This window comes from Phyllobates terribilis, unplaced genomic scaffold (assembly GCF_046119375.1).
Source record: "Phyllobates terribilis strain yellow unplaced genomic scaffold, ASM4611937v1 Scaffold_3__8_contigs__length_932513732, whole genome shotgun sequence".
In the NCBI taxonomy this organism is placed as follows: domain Eukaryota; kingdom Metazoa; phylum Chordata; class Amphibia; order Anura; family Dendrobatidae; genus Phyllobates; species Phyllobates terribilis.
Window position 1 is genome coordinate 322,577,496 of NW_027362763.1, and position 21,432 is coordinate 322,598,927.

The following is a 21,432-nucleotide window of genomic DNA, read 5'->3' on the forward strand; positions in this document are numbered from 1 at the left end:
TGTGCATGCCTAAAAAGATAGATGATTCCATCTGCCTCATTATAGTGAGTGGTTCCTTTGTGGGTTTCGTCTGAATTGCATTTATGTGGGATTAACATGAAAACCCCAATGTAAAGAATGTCATCCCAGCCTTATAATGGAAGTGATTAAAAAATGCTATCCACCCCAAAATGTTACCAATAAAAACCCTAACTTATTATTCGCAAAACAACCTCCACTCAGGTCCGTCATCTGTCACTGGAAATGTAGGGGTTCCCACACTACTAGAAGAACAAAGGCTCTGGAAAAGTGACATGGCTCCTACCCCCTCAAATAAAATCAAGTGAAATCTGCGCTCCCGAATCCAAAATGCCCCCCTACTGCTGAGCCTCACTGTGCCTAATCGCAGTAAATGGCCACATATTTGGCATTATTGTAGTGGAGAGCCACTTAACAATTTATTGGGTGCATGTCTCCATACGCACAATTTATGGAGGTGCTACAATATATGTATTGCGCCAGCGTCTGCCTTCTGCCTCTCTCCCCCGGCAGAGACGCCGACCCCCTTACTGCCGTGTTCTCGGTCCTGTGCGCCGGTTCTCCCCCAATGTGGTGGTGCCTGAGAAACATTGTAAGTTTGTTGCTTTAACTTTCTTGCTTGTCCCCAGGTCCCAGTGCTGACCGCCAGCCTGTCCATCTGCCATGCCCGCCAGCCTGTTTACCAACCAAGCCAACATGCCTTGTTGTTGTGCCAGTCAGCGCCTGTCATCAGTCCCGTGGTAGTCGCCTGCTCTCACACGAGGTCGGTCCCGGAGTAGCACCTGGTCCAACTTCCCGGTCCTTCCTTGGTTCACTGAGTCGACTAAGCCGCCATATAGCCAAGGTCGGTCCAAGTGAGGCCCCTAGTTATGCCACTCTGGTCCCTCCTTGTACCATGCCACAGTGGTTCCACCACCCGGCATCGTAACAGTTTGCCCAGGTCATGGAATCCGGTGGCTCACAGGCTATCTCGGTCTCTGACCTTTACCAAGAGGTCTCCCACCTGAAGTCTCAACAGGAGACTATCCTGTCCTTTCTGCGGACTTTGGACCCCGGCTGTCTGCTCCCCCACGCTTTGGCGGTGATCCCGCTTTATGTCGGGGCTTTGTAAATCAGTGCATGCTGCACTTAGAGCTCCTGGCTCATCAGTTTGCTTCTGATTGGACTAAAGTGGCCTTCATCATGTCCCATCTCACACAAGAGGCATTGGCGTGGCTCCATCCCCTGTGGGAAAGAGGAAACCCTCTGGTTTCTGATCTCCAGGCTTTCCTTGTGACCTTCCGGATGGTTTTCGATGAGCCTAGCCACACGTCCTCAACAGCCTTCTCTCTCCTTCGTCTGTACCAGGGGAACCTCACAGTAGGCCAGTACACTGTCCGTTTCCACACCCTCTCATCTGAACTCACCTGGAATAACGAGGCTCTGGTGGCTACCTTTTAGGAAGACCTTTCTGGGCGGATCAAACATGAACTTGCCGGTTGTGACATACCCACCTCTCTGGATGACCTAGTGTTTTTGGCCACGCGGATAGACATCAAGTTCCAGGAGCGTTCTAAGGAGGTGGTCCGTGAGAGAAGATCTTTACGCCTTGCACCTACCTTTCAAAGACCGGTCTCGCTACAAGCCTCTGCCTCTGCATCAACCCCAGAAGTAATGCAAGTGACAATGGGCAAGACTCGCCAGGAGGTCTGCTGCGCTGAGGAAAGATGCCTTTATTGTGGCAGTTCAGAGCATGTAATCTGCTCTTGCCTAGAGAGACCGGGAAACTCCAGAGCCTAGGATTGCTTGGAGAGGTCATCTTGGACAAGAATCGTTCCTCTCCATCCCGACTGTCAGAAGCTATATCCTGCGGCAGTATGCATTTTGTCGAGTCTGCCTATCTGGATTCCGGCACTGCTGGGAATCTCATCCAACAAGCCATTGTGGAGCAGTATCAGATCCCTATCCAACGTCTCCCAGAGCCGTTCGCTGTTTCTTCTGTGGATGGGAGGTCCCTTTCCGAGTCTGTCTTGTTTGTCACTGAGCCCATGGTTCTCCAGATTGGAATGCTACACTCAGTTCTGTCCAGTTTCTCTCATCCCTTGTTGCTATGTCTGCCATGGAAACAGAGACAGGAACTGGTCTTGAATTGGAGTTCGACAGGTATTGCAGAGGCACAGGAAGAATTGTCTGTATACTAAATTCGAGAAATGCGTTTTTGAGCAGACTTCTCTTCCATTCCTAGGTTACATATTCTCAGAGACCGACATAAATATGAATCCCGAAAAGGTATCTGCCATTCTAAATTGGCCCAACCTGAGGGGCTGAAGGCTATTCAACGGTTCCTAGGATTTGCAAATTATTACCGTCTGTCCATTCCTCATTTCTCTTCCCAGACTCCTCCCATCTCTGTTCTGACTCACAAAGGGGTTAATCCCAAGGAATGGACTGAGGTAGAAAGTGCTTGAAACAGGCCTTCTCTTCAGCTCCAGTGCTGCATCGTCCTGACTGTAACAATCAGTTCTTCATGGAGGTGGATGCTTCTTCCTCAGGGGCCGGAGCCATACTCACTCAGAAATCCTCGTCCGGTCAAATGGTGACCTGCTTCTTTTACAAGCTCTTCTCCCCCTCTGAGCACAATTATTCCATTGGAGATGGGGAGCTGCTTGTGTCAAACTTGCACTGGAGGAATGGCAATTCTTACTAGAGGGGGCCTTGTATCCAGTGGTCATCTACACGAACCATAAGAAACTCATCTATCTGCGGTCTGCTCAACGGCTTAATCCTCGACAGGCCAGATGGCCTCTGTTCTTTGCTCACTTCAAGTTCACTCTCCACTTCCGGCTGGTGAATAAAAATGTCAAGGCAGATGTGCTGTCCAGATCATTTCTGCCGACCGACCGGGAGGAGGAGCCTCAACACCTCATTGAGCCCTCCAGAATGACGGTTGTCACGTTTGATCTATCTCGTCTTCCCCCTGTTTAGAATCATAGAATCATAGAATGGAAGAGTTGGAAGGGACCTCCTGGGTCATCTGGTCCAACCCCCTGCTCAAAGCAGGATTCACTAAATCATCTCAGACAGATGACTGTCCAGCCTCTCTTTGAAAACTTCCAGTAAAGGAGAACTCACCACCTCTCGTGGCAGCCTGTTCCACTCATTTATCACCCTCACTGTCAAAAAGTTTTTTCTAATATCTAATCTGTGTCTCCTCCCATTCAGTTTCATCCCATTGCTTCTAGTCTTTCCTTGTGCAAATGAGAATAAAGATGATCCTTCTACAATGTGACAGATATTGTTGAGATATTTATAGACAGCTATTAAGTCTCCTCTCAGTCTTCCTTTTTTCAAGCTAAACATTCCCAAATCCTGTAACCGTTCCTCATAGGACATGGTTTGCAGACCAGTCAACATTCTGGTCTCTCTTCTCTGAACTTGCTCCAGTTTGTCGATGTCTTTTTTAAAATGTGGTGGCCAAAACTGGACACAGTATTCCAGATGAGGTCTGACCAAAGAGGAGTAAAGTGCGGTAATGACTTCACGTGATCTAGACTGTATGCTTCTGTATTATTAATTTTTCCCAAAAATTTTGACGTGGGCTTCGCCATATTTTTGTATGCCAGCCAGGTACAGCAGGCAGGAACGGGCTGTCCCCAACCCCCAGCTGTCTATTTGTACCTGGCCGGACACAACAATATAGGGAAGCCCTTTTTTTTTTATTATTTCATAAATTTCATGAAATAATAAAAAAAAAAATATGTGGGGCTCCGCCCTACTTTTGTGTCCAGCCAGGTACAACTAGGCAGCTGGGGGCTGGAATCCACAGTGCAGGGAGGCCCAAGCTTTCTGTGCCGCCCCACCCCCCCGCTGCGAATTGCAGTCCGCAGCCACCCCAGGATATTGCGCGTTCATAGAAGCGCCATATTCTGGCGCTGTATCCAGCTCATCCAGGGCCCTGGTGCGGTGGATCACTGTGTAATAAAGGGGTTAGGGCCAGCTTTGTACTATCAGCTGACTCTGAGCCCGAAATTCATGGGGTCACGCCAATATTAGACATGACCGCCATGAATTTCTAGTAAAGTAGTAAAGTATTTAAAAAAAACACCAACACCCAGAATAAAATCCTTTAATTGAAATAAAGACACATTCCTTTAATGCTCTAAATGAAACCTTACTTACCGTATCGCCCATTCCAGCTGAAGCCAAAGTCTTCTGCAATAAAAGTAAAATAATAAACCAACCAACCTCATCCTTACCTTTCTATGGTTCCCAGGACAGCTTCAGCTCGGCTACATAGACATGACAGGCTGGACCGCAGAAAAACGCTGCCATCCAGCTTGCCATGCCACAGACACAGAGAAGCTCCTCAGTGAAGCTTCTCAGTGTCTGGCAATGATGGCATCCAGATGAGCCGAGTTCATGTCCAATGAACTCGGCTCACCTCATGCACGTCACTGACAGCGTGGGAGAATTCTCCTGCTCCAGCGGTGACGTCTTTTGCCAGCTCCGCAAGCGCAGGAGAATTCTCCCACGCTGTCAGCGACGTGCATGAGGTGAGCTGACTCAGCACACCTCATGCACATCACTGACAGCTTGGGAGAATTCTCCTCCGCGTGCGGTGACGTCATTTACCAGCACCACATGGGCCGGAGAATTTTCCCACGCTGTCAGTGACGTGCATGAAGTGAGCTGAGTTCATTGGACATGAACTCGGCTCAACTGGATGCCGTCACAGCGAGACACTGAGGAGCTTCACTGAGGAGATTTTCAGTGTCTGCGGCATGGCAAGCTGGATGACAGCGTTCTGCTGCGGTCCAGCCTGTCATGACAATGCAGCAGAGCTGAAGCTGTCCTGGGAACCATGGAAAGGTAAGGATGAGGTTGGTTTATTATTTTACTTTTATTGCAGGAGATCGTTGGCTTCAGCTGGAATGGGCTTAACGGTAAGTAGGGTTTAATTTAGAACATTAAAGTATTGTGTCTTTATTTCAATTAAAGGACTTTATTCTGGGTGTTGGTGTTTTTATTTCACATTCACTTTCACTATGGGGTTAGTAATGGGGCTGTCTTATAGATGCCTCTCCATTAATAACCTGGGCTTGATGTCAGCTAGCATTATAAGCTGACATCAACTCCAGCCCTATTACCCCACTGCCACTGATATAGGGCAGTGGGAAGAGCGAGGCTAAGTGCCAGAATTGGCGCATCCTATGGATGTGCCATTTCTGGGGTGGCTGAGGGCTGGTGTTTCTAGCCTGGGAGGGGGCCAATATTCATGGCACCCTTCCTGGGCTATTAATATCAGCCCCCAGCTGTCTGCCTAGCCTTTGCTAGCTATTAAAATAGGGGTGACACCCCTTCATTTTTTGGGGGGTCCCCCATTTTAATAGCTATTAAAGGCTAGGTATTCAGCTGGGGGCTGATATTAGTAGCCTGGGAAGCTCCGTGGGTATTACCCCCTTCCCAGGCTTCAAACATCTGCCCCAGACATCTGCTTAACCTCCGCTACAGACTAAAATTACGGGGAATCCTTTATTTTAACACTAACTGACAAGTACAGTAACCAACACTGTCACTATACTTATTATATATGTGACTGACATGTTTATATCGATCTAATCTATGTGTGATGCTCTATTCTTTCTATTCTAAATTGTCGGGTACCGATGCTGAATTGCCGGCCGGCTTTTTTAAAGAGACAGGTGCATGAAAACACTATTTTTTTGTTTTTAAAAATCCTTTAACACTAAATGACAAGTACAGTAACCAACACTGTCACTATACTTATTATATATGTGACTGACATGTTTGTATCGATCTAATCTATGTGTGATGCTCTATTCTTTCTGTTCTAAATTGTCGGGTACCAGTGTATGCCGCTGCTGAATTGCCGACTTTTCATGTTTCACTGTGAGCACTGTTCCCATCGATTTTGGCAACCACTGTAATGCCACAACCACCATGGCTGTGGCATTACAGTGAGTAGCAGACAATCCCTGCATGGTTGGTGCTCTAAATAGCGCCAGACATGCAGGACAGCAACCCGAGCTCCCGTCATTTACGCTTTTGGTGCACGAACAGTTATCGAACATAACCTCGAACAGCCAAATTATATGCAAATCGTTCGGGTTCGTCGAACGACTCGAACACCGCCCAAAACAGCTCGAATTTGAGATTGGCGAACAGTTCTAGTCGAACACCGCTCATCTCTACTCACAATACCTTCATACAAATTGGGGCTGCGCTTCATTGTCCCTTTCAAGGTTTTGAGACAAATTAGTTCTGTGGAGACAAACTGAAACTCACTGCCTCATTACGGATCCCCAATTTCTTTCATGTGTCCCTCCTCAATCCTTTCTCTGATGATCCGGATACCACTCCAGCTCCAGTCTTCGCTGAGGATGTTTTTGAGGTAGAGAACATTCTGGCTACCAAGATGGTAAGAGGAAAACTTTTTTTCTTGTGGATTGGAGGAGGTTTGGTCTTGAGGAGAGGTCCTGGGAGCCCAGGAAGCACATTCATGCTCCTCTTTTTCTGGAAAATTTCTTGCGGGCTTGAAGAAGAGGGTGTTTGAACCCCCCTGTTTGTTTGTTTTTTTCATTTTTGTGTTTTGCGGTCATGTGACCATTTGCCTTTATATTCCAGCTCTGCCCTTTTGGCTGTGCTGGACTTCAGTGTTTTACTGCTTCTCTAGCTAGGTGCTTCGGTGCCTATCTCTGTCAGTTCGCTTGGTCCTTCTGGGACCTTTAGTAACTTTTTGTCAGTTTGTATTTTTGTGTTCTGCAACAACCTCTCTCGTTAGGAGGTGTCGCATTTTTTGTCCCAGTCTTTAGTTTTTTTAGGGACCCCTTCCCTTATGCTATAGGTCTCCGTTCAGACTAGCAGAGGACTAAGGCCGGTCTGTTCGCTAGGAACAGGCAGCCCGCTACATCGTAGGGATTCAGCTTAGTCTTACTGTAGGGACAGTTTTCCTCTATCTTTCCTTAGTTCATGTTGCAGATCATAACAGAGGGGGCATAAAGGAGGGGGTAGTATCGCACCCCCTTACCGCCATGGCTCCGGTACTGTGAGCACCTCTCCTCCATCAGGTCCCCACGCCGAGTCTGCCTGGGGTGCATGCGCCACAAGCAAATCCCCAGACCATGCCCCGCAGCCTGTTTACCAACCATGCCAACCTGGCTTGCTGCCATGCCAGTTATCGCCTATCATGAGTCCCATGGAAGTCGCCCGCTCTCACACGATGTGATGTAGGTCCCAGAGAAGCACCTGATCCTTTCTTGGTTCAGGGAGTCGACTAAGCCACCGTATAGCCAAGGTCGGTCTGGGCGAGGCCCCTAGTTATGCCCCTCCGGTCCCTCCTTGTACCTCAGCACAGTGGTTCCACCATCCGGCATCGTAACAATATGGGGTCACTAAACTGTTTGGGGCACAATATATGGGCACTCTATATTTACAATTCTCCAGAAAAAAAGCACAGCATGTATGTTACAAAATAGTCACTACAGCTGTAGATGAATTCATTGAGAGGTGGAATTTATACAATGGGTCACTTTTGGGGGGTTTCTGCTGTTCTGGCATGTTAGGGGCTCTGCAAACCTTGCCCACAAGCTATTCTAGGGCTCCAAAAGCCAAACACTGCTCCCTTCTCATTAGCCCAGACATTTGGCCAATCAGTAGTTTCTGATGACATACAGGGCATAACTGTGTTCAGGAAAAATTGAGCAATAAATTGTGGGGTCCAGTTTCACATATTAACCCTAGTGTAACTGACAAATTTGTAGCTAATAAAAAAAAATATTTTTTTCCACTGAAATGTTATATTTCCAAGTCCCAAAGTTATACATTTCTGTAGGGCACCTGTGGGTTCAAAATACTCACTACACCCCTTGATGAATTCCTTAGGCAGTAACGTTTCCAATAAGGGGTCACCTGGGGGGTGGTTCTTCTCATCTGGCACCTCAGGGACTCAGCTAATGGAGCCCACAATCTTTTCAAACAGAGTCTATGTTCTAAAAGAAAAGTAGCACTCCATCCCATCTGACCCCTGATGTGTGCTCAAACAGAAGGGTACAACCACATATGAGGTACTGCCAAAGTAGGTACAAATTGCATAACAAAGTATGAGATCTATTTTCTCCTATTGCCCCTCGTCGAAATTATAAATTTAGTGCTAAAACATTATTTTAGTGGAAAAAATGTATTTTTTTTGTTTTCACATCTAAATGTTATAAAGTTTTGTGAATCACCTGTATGTTGCAAATTCTCAGTACACCCCTAAATGAAATCCTTAAGGGGTCTAGCTTTCAAAATAGGGTTACTTGTGGAGGGGGTTTCTGTTTAGGCATGTCAGGGGCTCTGCAAATGCAAAATGGTGTTCCAGACAAATTTATGCTCCAAAAATCAAATAGCTTTCTTTCCTTTTCAAGAGGGGCTTCTGCTGTTTAGACCCCTTAGTGGCCCTGTAAATGCGACATGGTCCCCGCAATCTATTTCAGCTAAATTTATGTTCCAAAATTCAAAGGTGCTCTTTCCCTTGTGAGCCCTATCGTAACAGAGGTCTCTGGCCACATGTGTGGTATCAGCATGCTCAGAAGAAAATGGGTAACAAATTGTGCTCTCTATTGTCTCTTGCTATCACTTTTAAAAGTGAAAAAATTGGGGATAAAACAACATTTTAAAGGCATAATTAACTTTTTTTTTCATTCCGCTTTGCATTAATGCCTGTGAATCACTTGAAGGGTTAAAATATTTACTGACAGCAGTTTTGAAGTATTTAAGGGGTGTGGTTTTTAAAATGGTGTCATTTTTTTAGTGTTTCCAATATATAGGTCCCTAAAAGTTCATTTACATCTGAATAGGTTCCTAAAGAAACAGGTTTTTACAGGTTTTTTAAAATTGCTAAAAAATTTCAAAATTGTTACTAAACTTTTAATCGTTTTAACACAATGTAAAGTAGACATATGGGAAATGATATTTATTAATTATTTTGTACAGCATGACTAACTGGTTTCAGAATACAAAAATTGAAAATTGCAATTTTTTCAATATTTTTGACAAAATTACGATGTTTTCACAAATAAACACAAATTATATCGACCTATATTTACCTCTAATGTAAAATTCAATGTGTCATGAAAAAACAGTCTCAGAATCACTGGAATACATTGAAACATTCCAAAGATATTACATACAGTTGCACTGGTCAGATTTAAAAAAATTGGCATGGTTAGTAAGGTCAAAATTGGCTTGGTCACAAAGGGGTTAATCAAACCAGAAAGTCTACACTTCAATTGCATGTCAGTTGTTTCATTTTAAAATCAAAAAAGTGGCATGCAGAGCCCAAATCACAAAGATTCGGTCACAGTCCAAATATTTCTGGACCTGACTGTAGGTGTTACCTTTCATTGTAAATTGTGATGATAATAAGTTGACTGCTGAAATGTGATCTCTACAGAACAGAAAATATTAGCCTGCTAGTAGTCCTAGTCACATAAAAGAAAATTAACAATAGTGAAAATTTTGTAAACAGTAAATCATTTTCTAAAATAATTGCACCCCTAAACTATTTATACATCTAAGTAGGTCTTTTAAGGACACATGCATTAATACTTTTACATGACCACTCCTCTGTTACTGAGAAATCAGGGTTTGAATTGATATGTAAATAAGTTTGAAGAACTATTTGTAGAGCTGAAGCCTCTGTCACTTCAGTTCTATTCTCTGCCCAATTCAGCCTCCTTAGTAGTTGAGAAATTAACTGGCGATGTGAAGGTATTTCTGGACCTTTCTTTGAGGCTGTGTGCCCACGATGCGGATTTAATGCGTTTCCACTGGCATTTCCGCTGTGAAAACGCATTAAAAACGCTTGTTAAGTTGTCTGCCATGTTCCCCAATGATAATCCGCATGTGCTGTGCACATGCTGCGGAAGTTTCCGCTGCGGATTATCATTGCGGAAAATTCCACAGAACTACCAATTATTGTGCGTAATCGCGGCAAAATCGCCACCATTGACTTGCATTGAACCTCATAACATCTGCATGTATATGTGTATACATGCGGATGTTATGCGGTTCAATGCACGGATGGTACCCGAGTCTGGAGAAGAGGAGACTCTCCTCCAGACCCAGGTACCATTAGTAAAAAAAGAATTAAAACGTAAAAAATTTAAAAAAACATTATAGTTACCTCTCCTCTGTCCTCGGTGTCCCACGGTGTTCTGAAAGGACCTGCGGTGACGTCATTTAGTCATGTGATGGTCACGTGACCACTAATGTCAGCGGTCTCGTGACCTGTCAGCTGACTAAATTATGTCACCACAGGTCCTTTCAGAACACCGCGGAATGCCGAGGACAGAGGATAGGTAACTCCTCCTGGTCTCCTCCTGGCAGCGTCCACTCTCCTGCGGTGTACTGGAAGGACCTGCAGTGACGTCATTTATTCAGCTGATGGTCACGCGACCATCACCTGACCGATGACTTCAGCGGTCGCGTGACCATCAGCTGACTAAATGACGTCACCGCAGGTCCTTCCACGACACCGCGGGACGCCGAGGAGAGAGCACGCAGCCGGGAGGAGATCGGGGGCCACCAGAGAGGTGACTATGAATATTTTTTTTTATTTTTTACTTTATATTCTTTTTAAACTTGCAGGTACCATGGTACCTGGGTCGGATGAGAGTCTCCTCTTCTTCAGACCAGTACCATCCGCACATTGAACCGCATAACATCCGCATGTATACATGCGGATATTATGCGGTTCAATGCAAGTCAATCGTGAAACAAATATATTGATACAAGTGTAAACAGAGTTTGAAGTGTCAAACTTATTATTATAATTTGCTTGATGAGTTTTTTTCTACTGAAGCACATTATGACAATTTTGCTTCTTATATAAGTTCTGTGTATTGTATATTTAGAGATGAGCGAATGAAACTTAAAAACCTAAACACCGAACATGGACTTCTCCCGGAAGTCTGTTGCAATGTTTGGAGTTCGGGGGAACTCCGGGAGGAAAGAAAGAAAGAGATAGAGAATTTTCCAGCTCCAAAGTGTAGAGGCTGTATTTTATCCTCCATGTTACTGCTGCATTTTCCAGGGAAACTATTTGGCCTAATAAAATTTTGTTACTAGTTAACATTCATTTATGTTTTTTGCAATCATTTGTGATGTGTAAGCAAAAACAATTATTCTTATTGCCTCACCATAATTTAATTTACCATCAGGTTATTGAAATTGATAAACTTGATAAATCAAAAGGAAATACCAACTATTGTTTTGCCATGACTGGAAAAGCCTACCAGGTTATAGTGGAACACTTCTATAGCTTATTACCAAAGGTATTGTTCAATATTTTCTGATACTTGAGTACTTGCAATGTTTTATATAATTCTCATTGTACTTGGGCCTGGATTTTCCAAGAGACCAAAGAGGCCCATGCCTATATTATTTCTGCTGTTCCTGTTCACCAGAGTGCCTGCTCCTCAAGGGCAGAATTGGATATAATCAATACGGTAAGACTTGGTTCAGTCAATACATGCTCTTTAATTTCTAAGTGTATTTTGAGGCTCCATTGATTTAATTTTGTACTGAATATTCTATATTGCATATTTACTTATGCCACATGTATTTCAAATTTGATTCATATTTCCCTCTTTTTTTCTAACAGTTATTGCTGAACGGTGCCATTTTTGCAAGAATGTCTCCAGGCCAGAAATCCGATCTTATAGAAGAGTTTCAAAAAATGGAGTAGGTTTCTAACATTAATGGATTCTAGGATTCTTATATCGTACAGTATGCTTAATTACATGCACATCCATAATAATGCAGATAAAACTATGTGGAGAAACGGGGTCTTCTGTGGATGTAATACTACTCAGACAACGCAGGGTGAGGGTAAAAAAGTGTGGCAATACTTTATTGAACCAAAAAGACAATAATTTATAGAACAGTCCCAGCAAATACAAAAGATGGTGCAAGTTACAGAGTCTAACCCTTCCACTGGCCCGCCGGGAATAGAGCAGTGAGGTATGTGGCCAGGTGACCTGATTGTCCGAACCTGGATTTCATCATAACGTCTCTGAGACTTCAGTCATAGTCAATGGAGCAGATCTGTATTCCTCTTGATGGAGCCATGTGTCCTGGATGCTGTGCTGAAGAGTCTCTCTTGGCTGTCTTTTTGTAAAGTCTCCTTGCTACAGAGGCACATGCCCCTTAAATAGTTCACAATTGTCCTTCCAAGCACACATCCACAGGTCAAGGATAAGGTATGATATTATTCCATAAGGCTCAAGTATCCACAGCTCATCCCCCAAAGTTGACGGTCAAACACCCTACAATGGTATTTAACATATCTAGCAAACATCCATTGTTCAAAGATACTGAGTCTCTGTATTGAAAAACTAGAAGACAATAAGTTGTAGGAGCTGATATAAGATGTAAACAACAACCATTCATCAATTACCAAATATCAACTCAAGTGATCAACATTCAGGTTTATACAAACAATAATCTGTCTTTATCAACCAAAGAAGAACATAAATTCAAAAGTTAACATAAAAATAAAGGTGTATGGCTCTTGGCCTACTGATTTATATGTTTGGATAATTAAGAAGAAATGCTGGGTTGTCACAGACTAAACGAGCAATAAATTAGCCATGAGATGCATGGTGTTCAGTTGCCTGACTGAACAGTTGGCTGAAAGCAGTTACATTAGTGCAGTAAGAAGACAAAAGTAGCAAGTCTCTTCAAAAACTGATGAAACACTGACCAAATACTGATGTGTGAGTAAGCCCAATATTTGCCAGATTATATACAACTACTGTACAAGAACTCATGGGTGAATCTGAATAGGTCTCATGTTCCCTATAGTTGGATGTGTGCTTAAAATTCCTAATGTTGGCCTTTGGGTTGGTCAAAAGAAATAGGTTGTTGTACTGTATACTTGATCTGCTGATATACAACTTAAGCTAGGTTCACACTTACATAGTGCTCTCTGTCAAGCGCTATGTCAGAGTTTCTATTGGAATAAGCTAAAAACTGGTTACCAATGGGAATCCCGAAAAAGAGCCACGTTTAGATCATTTTTGCCAGGACAGAAGAAATGTTGGCTTTTTATTTTTTTTGGATAGCTTATCAAAAAATCATAGACAGACAATATTTTTTATGGACACATTGTAAAATCATAATAAATCATTATGATTATTAGTGATACATGTCTACAGCCCATACAGTCCTTCACTGAAATGAAGACATCGGCTGCATTCACTGCAAACTGTAAAATGATGATTCCAATCAAAAAAAATTTTACGGACTGTCCAGGAATTTCTGAATGGACTGAGGCCAGACAGTGACTCTGTCAGCTTCATTCAAGTGAATTGTTCCATATGAATTACCTTTTGGAATCCAGTTTTTCAGAGATTTTGACCGAGACCCCAACACAGTGCTCGATGAACTGCAATGTGTAATTGTGAACACAGCCTTAGTCAAATCATTTACAAAGTAATTTTTAGAATAAACTTATATTTTCTTGTTCATAGTAATAAAAAACCTGCTGCATATTTAGTTTGTCCAAAATTCTAATTGCGATATTTTTTGTTTTGTAAATAAAAAACAGTATATATGATCATTTTTCCCTTTAACCCCATTTTAGTTACTACGTCGCAATGTGTGGAGATGGAGCCAATGACTGTGGAGTGAGTAAACATAAAACTTCTATTTTTCAAATTTCCTCTATAATGCAATATATTGTAATCATTAGAAAACAGCTATGATGCATTAAAGCATACGGATAGTTTACTTATATTTCACTAAAGATATATACTAAAGGTGAGAAGATCACGGCTATGCGATCTTCCCCATAATGCACTGCAACTATCACATCACATGGTCCAGTGCAGCCAATCATGGGAGCTATGACAAGGACTAAGATGAGTGCTGTCCAAGCAGGACCAGTTTAGGATTTTATAGCATAGGGATAGAAGTCACAGCGCATATCTCATTCCACATAGGAATAGAAAAAGGCCTAGATCTGATTGTGGTGAGCTACTTATATGGTGAAGCACATTGAAAGTGTAAGTACTATAGACCCAGCACTTCCTCGGCTATGCCACAATAAGGCAATAATAAGTAGCCGAGGCAGCCGCAGCAAACCTCTAGGTCTGAGTGTCTGCCTCCTGTAGGCATACACTCCCCAAAAAAGTGCACAGCACAGCTTCTGGTCTCTCTGCTGTCACCATTACTGCCTATGGCCCCTTTGGCGCATGCGTCCGGACCCTGTTTTGTGGGGGATTTCGGACATATGCCCCAACGGGGACACAGAACGCAATGTGAAAGCAGGTTAAGAGAGGTCAGAGTGTTATTTTTGGGTAATTATAAGTGTAGCAACACTTGAGATTCTTGGTGGTTCAATTCACCACAGATCCTATTGGAGACAAAGGGTGGTCATGTTAACTGCTTGGTCTACCATAGCCGCTTTGGAAATCATATTCTCCACTCATACTGAAACAAGTTTGAAGGGTGGTTGTTGGTAAAATAAACTAACTCTTTGCCATTCTTATTTATATATAGCATGGATTAAAACATCTTGGGCATTTTTTTATAATAAATTAGGCATCTACAAGAGATTCCCTGTTTAGAATTTGGCTTAAGTTTCTCTTCAAACTTAATATAAATAATATTATATAAACCCCTTACCAACATCCGTTCAACATGTATGGTGCAAGTCAGTAGCTGATGTATAGATTGGGCTCATGGGGTGAACTTTACCCATACCCGGTAAATAATGGCTATGTGTTACAGACAGTACCTGCCTCTAACAGCTGCAGGTAGACCAGAGCTCCGCCCGTGACTGTTAACCTGTCAACCTGTTAAATGTCGCTGTCAAACTCTGACCGTGGCATTAACCGTGCGCTGGCAAAGGGGCGCTTCATCCTATGCGCCCATCGGTACCCCCGTAACATGACTGTGGGGTGATGTTGGGTTGCTTTGACTGCCAGGGGTCTGTTGAAGACTTCCATGCCTGCCATTATGGAGCTCCCTTGAAACTCAACCTGTGGCTGGGCTTCAAGAGAGACCATAATTTTTTACTATATGCAGCAACACTGTAGTATTGCTGTGTATAACGCAAGTGATCATTCAATCACAGGTTCAAGCGCCCTAAAGGGACTAATAAATACAGTAAAAAGTAACTAAAGTTTTTTAAAAATATAAAGAGAACATAAAATTTCAAATCACCGTAATGTTCCCTTATTAAATAAAGATTAAAAAGAAAAAACACACATATGTACTATCACCATTGTCCAGAAAAATTCTGATCTATCAAAAGATGAAAATAATTAACCAGATCAGCATACACCATAAACAGAAAAAAAAAATTCAAAACACCACAATTGCATTTTTTGGCTGCTCTTTTACTGCAAAAAACGTTGTAAGTAGTGTTGAGCATTCCGATACTGAAATATCGGGTATCGGCCGATATTCACTGTATCGGAATTCCGATACTTAATTCCGATACTTTTATAATATCGAATACCGGAATCGGAAGTTCCCATAATGCCTGCGCTCTGCAGTGTCTCTGAAGGATGACAAGCTGGATGGCAGCGCTCAGCTGCGATCCAGCTTGTCATCAGAATGCCATCCCAGCGTGGGAGAATTCTCCTGATTGTTTAAAAGCCGGCGCGCGGTAAAAAGCCGCCGGCTTTTAAACAATCACGCAGCCCCATACTGCTTCCCCGCAGCCTCCCACCCCGATCCTCCGCTCCCCTCGCCACCTCCAATCCCAATCGTAAATTAGGACCGGGCGGGGAGCGCAGCACCAAGGAGCGAAGGACCCGGGCGGGGAAGCCGGCAGTGAAAAGACTTCACCGCCGGCTTTCCCGTTCTGTGCTGCGCTTTCCCGCCGGTTATTTCAAATGAACAGCTGAGGTATCAGGTGATGCCGATCAGCTGTTCATTTGAAGTAGCCGCGGTGCCCTCAGAGGGTTCATGTGAGTTCATGCTTGACTGCATGAACTCACATCAACTTTCCCACGGCCGCACAGGTCAGCCTCACCTCCCGGACCCGTCATGATTAGTGTGTGGCGGGGTGTGTGTGTGTGCGGGGTGTGTGTGTGTGTGCGGGGTGTGTGTGTGCGCGGGGTGTGTGTGTGTGCGGGGTGTGTGTGTGCGGGTGTGTGTGCGGGTGTGTGTGCGGGCAGACATAGGCCGATGTGACACTACTACTCCCATCGGCCTATGTCTGTCCCCCGTCCACTCCTGCCAGCAGGATCAGCTCGATGGGAGCAGTAGTTCCCATCAGCCTGATCCTGCTATTTAAATTGCCCTACTGTGTCCCCAATAAATGTTAAATACATGTCATTGGTGGCCAGTGGTTACCTAAAAGAAATTAGTTCATACATTACCTGTCCCCGCCGATCGCCACCTAAAATAAAGTAAAAAATAAAAAACTACACCTATACTCACCAAGACACCTAATTCCCCGAAGCCATCGATCTCCTGTAATAAAATATAAAATAATAAACCACAACCTTATCCTTACCCCTCCGTAGTAGTCCACGAGTGTCCCACGAAGATCTCCAGTTCAGAGCAGCCACATAGAATGTGACCGCTCTGAACCGCTGCCGCCGCTAGAATGACGGGGCCGTAAGGGTTCACCGGAGTTCAGGCAGCGCTGCTCCGGTTAGCTCCTTTACGGCACTGCTGTATCGTGAGAAATTCCCACGGTACAGCACTGCCGTAAAGGAGGTCTCCGGAGCTGCGCTGCCTGAATGCACTCCGGTGACCTCAGTCAGTGGCTCCCGCTGCCGGGAGCGGACGTGTTCCCGGCAGCGTGAGCTTACAGCAGCCATGCACAGCTGTCACCATCTCCAGATGTGACAGCTGTGCATGGGAGATCAGCGCAGGAACGTGGACAGGTAACTATTTTTTTTTTAGTAAACTAAGAATTAAATAAAATGGTGTTTTATTTCAAATAAATTATTTTTTTCTGGGTGTAGTGTGTTTTTTCTTTTTAACACTTTGTAGGTTAGTAATGGGGGTGTCATATAGACGGCCATCATTACTAACCTGGGCTTCATGGCAGCTGGCGCTGACATGAACCCCACCACTATTACCCCCTGCCACCGCACCAGGGCAGCGTGGAAGAGCGAGGCTAAGTGCCAGAATTGGCGCATCCTATGGATGCGCCATTTCTGGGGCGGCTGACGGCTGGTGTTTCTAGCCTGGGAGGGGGCCAATATTCATGGCACCCTTCCTGAGCTATTAATATCAGCCCCCAGCTGTCTGCCTAGCCTTTGCTAGCTATTAAAATAGAGGGGACCCCACGTCATTTTTTTTTGGGGGGGTCCCCCATTTTAATAGCTAGTAAAGGCTAGGTATTCAGCTGGGGGCTGATATTAGTAGCCTGGGAAGCTCCGTGGGTTTTACCCCCTTCCCAGGCTTCAAACATCTGCCCCAGCCGTCTGCTTAACCTCCGCTAGAGACTAAAATTATGGGGGATCCCACGCCATTTTTTTTTTAAATAAATCCTTTATTTTAACACTAAATGACATTTGAGGACTTAATAAAGATGCAGTCCCTAAATTATTATTTATTTTTTAATAAATTTTTCCCAAAACTTTTGACGTGGGCTTCGCCATATTTTTGTATGCCAGCCAGGTACAGCATCCAGCTTCTATGAACGCGCCATTTTCCGGGGCGGCCGCGGACTGCAATTTTCAGCGGGGGGGGGGAGGGCAAAAAGCTTGGGCCTCCCTGCGCTGCAGATTCCATCCCCCAGCTGCCTAGTTGTACCTGGCTGGACACAAAAATAGGGAGAAGCTCCACGTTTTTTTTTTTTTAATTATTTCATGAAATTCATGGAATAATTAAGAAAAAAAGGGCTTCCCTATATTGTTGTGTCCGGCTAGGTACAAATAGGCAGCTGGTGGTTGGGGGCAGCCCGTTCCTGCCTGCTGTACCTGGCTGGACACAAATATAGTGTGAAGCCCCACGTCAATTTTTTTTTAATTATTTCAGGAAATTCATGAAATAATTAAAAAAAAATTATGTGGGGCTTCGCCCTATAATTGTGTCCAGCCAGGTACAGCAGGCAGGAACGGGCTGCCCCCAACCACCAGCTGCCTATTTGTACCTAGCCGGACACAACAATATAGGGAAGCCCTTTTTTTCTTAATTATTCCATGAATTTCATGAAATAATTAAAAAAAAAAATGTGTGGCGCTTCGCCCTATTTTTGTGTCCAGCCAGGTACAACTAGGCAGCTGGGGGCTGGAATCTGCAGCGCAGGGAGACCCAAGCTTTCTGGGTCCCACCCGCTGCAAATTGCAGTCCGCAGCCGCCCCGGAAAATGGCGCGTTCATAGAAGCGCCATCTTCTGGCGCTGTACCCAACTCATCCAGGGCCCTGGTGCGGTGGCTCACTGGGTAATAAAGGGGTTAAGGCCAGCTTGGCATTATCAGCTGGCCCTAAGCCCGAAATTCATGGGGTCACGCCAATATTAGACATGACCACCATGAATTTCTAGTAAAGTATTTAAAAAAAACACAAACACCCAGAAAAAAGTCCTTTAATTGAAATAAAGACACAATTCTTTATTGTTCTAAATTAAACCATACTTACCGCCACACCCATTCCAGCTGAAGCCAACGATCTCCTGCAATAAAAGTAAAATAATAAAGCAACCTCATCCTTACCTTTCCATGGTTCCCAGGACAGCTTCAGCTCTGCTACATCGAGATGACAGGCTGGACCGCAGCAGAACGCTGCCATCCAGCCTGTCATCCCGCGGACACTGAGAAGCGCAGGCATGCTTGCGCTCCTCAGTGTCTTTCTGTGACGTCATCCAGATGAGCCGAGGTCATGTCCAATGAACTCAGCTCACCTCATGCACGTCACTGACAGCGTGGGAAAATTCTCCTGCACTCAGCGCTTCAGCGTGAGAATTCTCCCACGCTGTCAGTGACGTGCATGAGGTGCGCCGAGTTCATGGGACATGACCTCACCTCATGCACGTCACTGACAGCGTGGGAAAATTCTCACGCTGAAGCGCTGAGTGCAGGAGAATTCTCCCACGCTGTCAGTGACGTACATGAGGTGAGCCGAGTTCATTGTCGGCTCATCTGGATGCCGTCACAGCCAGACACTGAGGAGTGGAAGTATGCCTGCGCTTCTCAGTGTCTGCGGGATGACAGGCTGGATGGCAGCGTTCTGCTGCGGTCCAGCCTGTCATCTCGATGTAGCAGAGCTGGAGCCGTCGTGGGAGCCATGGAAAGGTAAGGATGAGGTTGCTTTATTATTTTTCTTTTATTGCAGGAGATCGTTGGCTTCAGCTGGAATGGGCGTGATGGTAAGTATGGTTTAATTTAGAACAATAAAGAATTGTGTGTTTATTTCAATTAAAGGACTTTTTTCTGGGTGTTTGTGTTTTTTTTAAATACTTTACTAGAAATTCATGGTGGTCATGTCTAATATTGGCGTGACCCCATGAATTTCGGGCTTAGGGCCAGCTGATAATGCCAAGCTGGCCTTAACCCCTTTATTACCCAGTGAGCCACCGCATCAGGGCCCTGGATGAGTTGGGTACAGCGCCAGAAGATGGCGCTTCTATGAACGCGCCATTTTCCGGGGCGGCTGCGGACTGCAATTTGCAGCGGGTGGGGCCCAGAAAGCTTGGGCCTCCCTGCGCTGCAGATTCCAGCCCCCAGCTGCCTAGTTGTACCTCGCTGGACACAAAAATAGGGTGAAGCTCCACGTTTTTTTTTTTTTAAATTCATGAAATTCATGGAATAATTCAGAAAAAAAGGGCTTCCCTATATTGTTGTGTCCGGCTAGGTACAAATAGGCTGCTGGTGGTTGGGGGCAGCCCGTTCCTGCCTGCTGTACCTGACTGGACACAAATATAGGGCGAAGCCCCACATCAATTTTTTTAAATTATTTCATGAATTTCCTGAAATGATTTAAAAAAAATTGACGTGGGGCTTCGCACTATATTTGTGTCCAGCCAGGTACAGCAGGCAGGAACGGGCTGCCCCCAACCACCAGCTGCCTATTTGTACCTGGTTGGACACAACAATATAGGGAAGCCCTTTTTTTCTTAATTATTTCATGAATTTCATGAAATAATTAAAAAAAAAAAATACGTGAAGCTTCTCCCTATTTTTGTGTCCAGCCAGGTACAACTAGGCAGCTGGGGGATGGAATCTGCAGCGCAGGGAGGCCCAAGCTTTCTGCCCCCCCCTCCCCCCGCTGAAAATTGCAGTGCGCAGCCACCCCGGAAAATGGCGCGTTCATAGAAGCTGGATGCTGTACCTGGCTGGCATACAAAAATATGGCGAAGCCCACGTCAAAAGTTTTGGGAAAAATTAATTAAAAAATAAATAATAATTTAGGGACTGCATCTTTATTAACTCCTCAAATGTCATTTAGTGTTAAAATAAAGGACTTATTTTAAAAAAAATTGACGTGGGGCTTCGCCCTATATTTGTGTCCAGCCAGGTACAGCAGGCAGGAACAGGCTGCCCCCAACCACCAGCTGCCTATTTGTACCTGGCCGGACACAACAATATAGGGAAGCCCTTTTTTAAAAAAATTATTTCATGAAATAATTAAAAAAAAATTGACGTGGGGCTTCGCACTATATTTGTGTCCAGCCAGGTACAGCAGGCAGGAATGGGCTGCCCCCAACCACCAGCTGCCTATTTGTACCTGGTTGGACACAACAATATAGGGAAGCCCTTTTTTTCTTAATTATTCCATGAATTTCATGAAATAATTTTAAAAAAAAATGCGTGGGGCTTCGCCCTATTTTTGTGCCCAGCCAGATACAACTAGGCAGCTGGGGGCTGGAATCCGCAGCGCAGGGAGACCCAAGCTTTCTGGGCCACCCCCGCTGCAAATTGCAGTCCGCAGCCGCCCCAGAAAATGGCGCGTTCATAGAAGCGCCATCTTCTGGCGCTGTACCCAACTCATCCAGGGCCCTGGTGCGGTGGCTCACTGGGTAATAAAGGGGTTAAGGCCAGCTTGGCATTATCAGCTGGCCCTAAGCCCAAAATTCATGGGGTCACGCCAATATTAGACATGACCACCATGAATTTCTAGTAAAGTATTTAAAAAAACACAACACCCAGAAAAAAGTCCTTTAATTGAAATAAACACACAATTCTTTATTGTTCTAAATTAAACCATACTTACCACCACGCCCATTCCAGCTGAAGCCAACGATCTCCTGCAATAAAAGTAAAATAATAAAGCAACCTCATCCTTACCTTTCCATGGCTCCCACGACAGCTTCAGCTCTGCTACATCGAGATGACAGGCTGGACCGCAGCAGAACGCTGCCATCCATCCTGTCATCCCGCAGACACTGAGAAGCGCAGGCATACTTCCACTCCTCAGTGTCTGGCTGTGACGGCATCCAGATGAGCCGAGGTCATGTCCAAT

At 44.7% G+C, this 21,432-nt stretch overlaps 1 protein-coding gene across 3 annotated transcripts in view; it reads left to right on the forward strand.

Annotated features, from left to right (window-relative positions):
• Positions 1 to 21,432, forward strand: part of LOC141259321 (probable cation-transporting ATPase 13A4) — a 308,876-nt gene that overhangs the window by 236,640 nt on the left and 50,804 nt on the right. For all 3 annotated transcript variants that reach the window (XM_073675076.1, XM_073675077.1, XM_073675078.1), the window contains 3 exons: positions 11,220 to 11,333; positions 11,663 to 11,742; positions 13,646 to 13,688. In XM_073675076.1, coding sequence (XP_073531177.1) covers positions 11,220 to 11,333; positions 11,663 to 11,742; positions 13,646 to 13,688 — 237 coding nt within the window. The remainder of the gene's footprint in view (positions 1 to 11,219; positions 11,334 to 11,662; positions 11,743 to 13,645; positions 13,689 to 21,432) is intronic.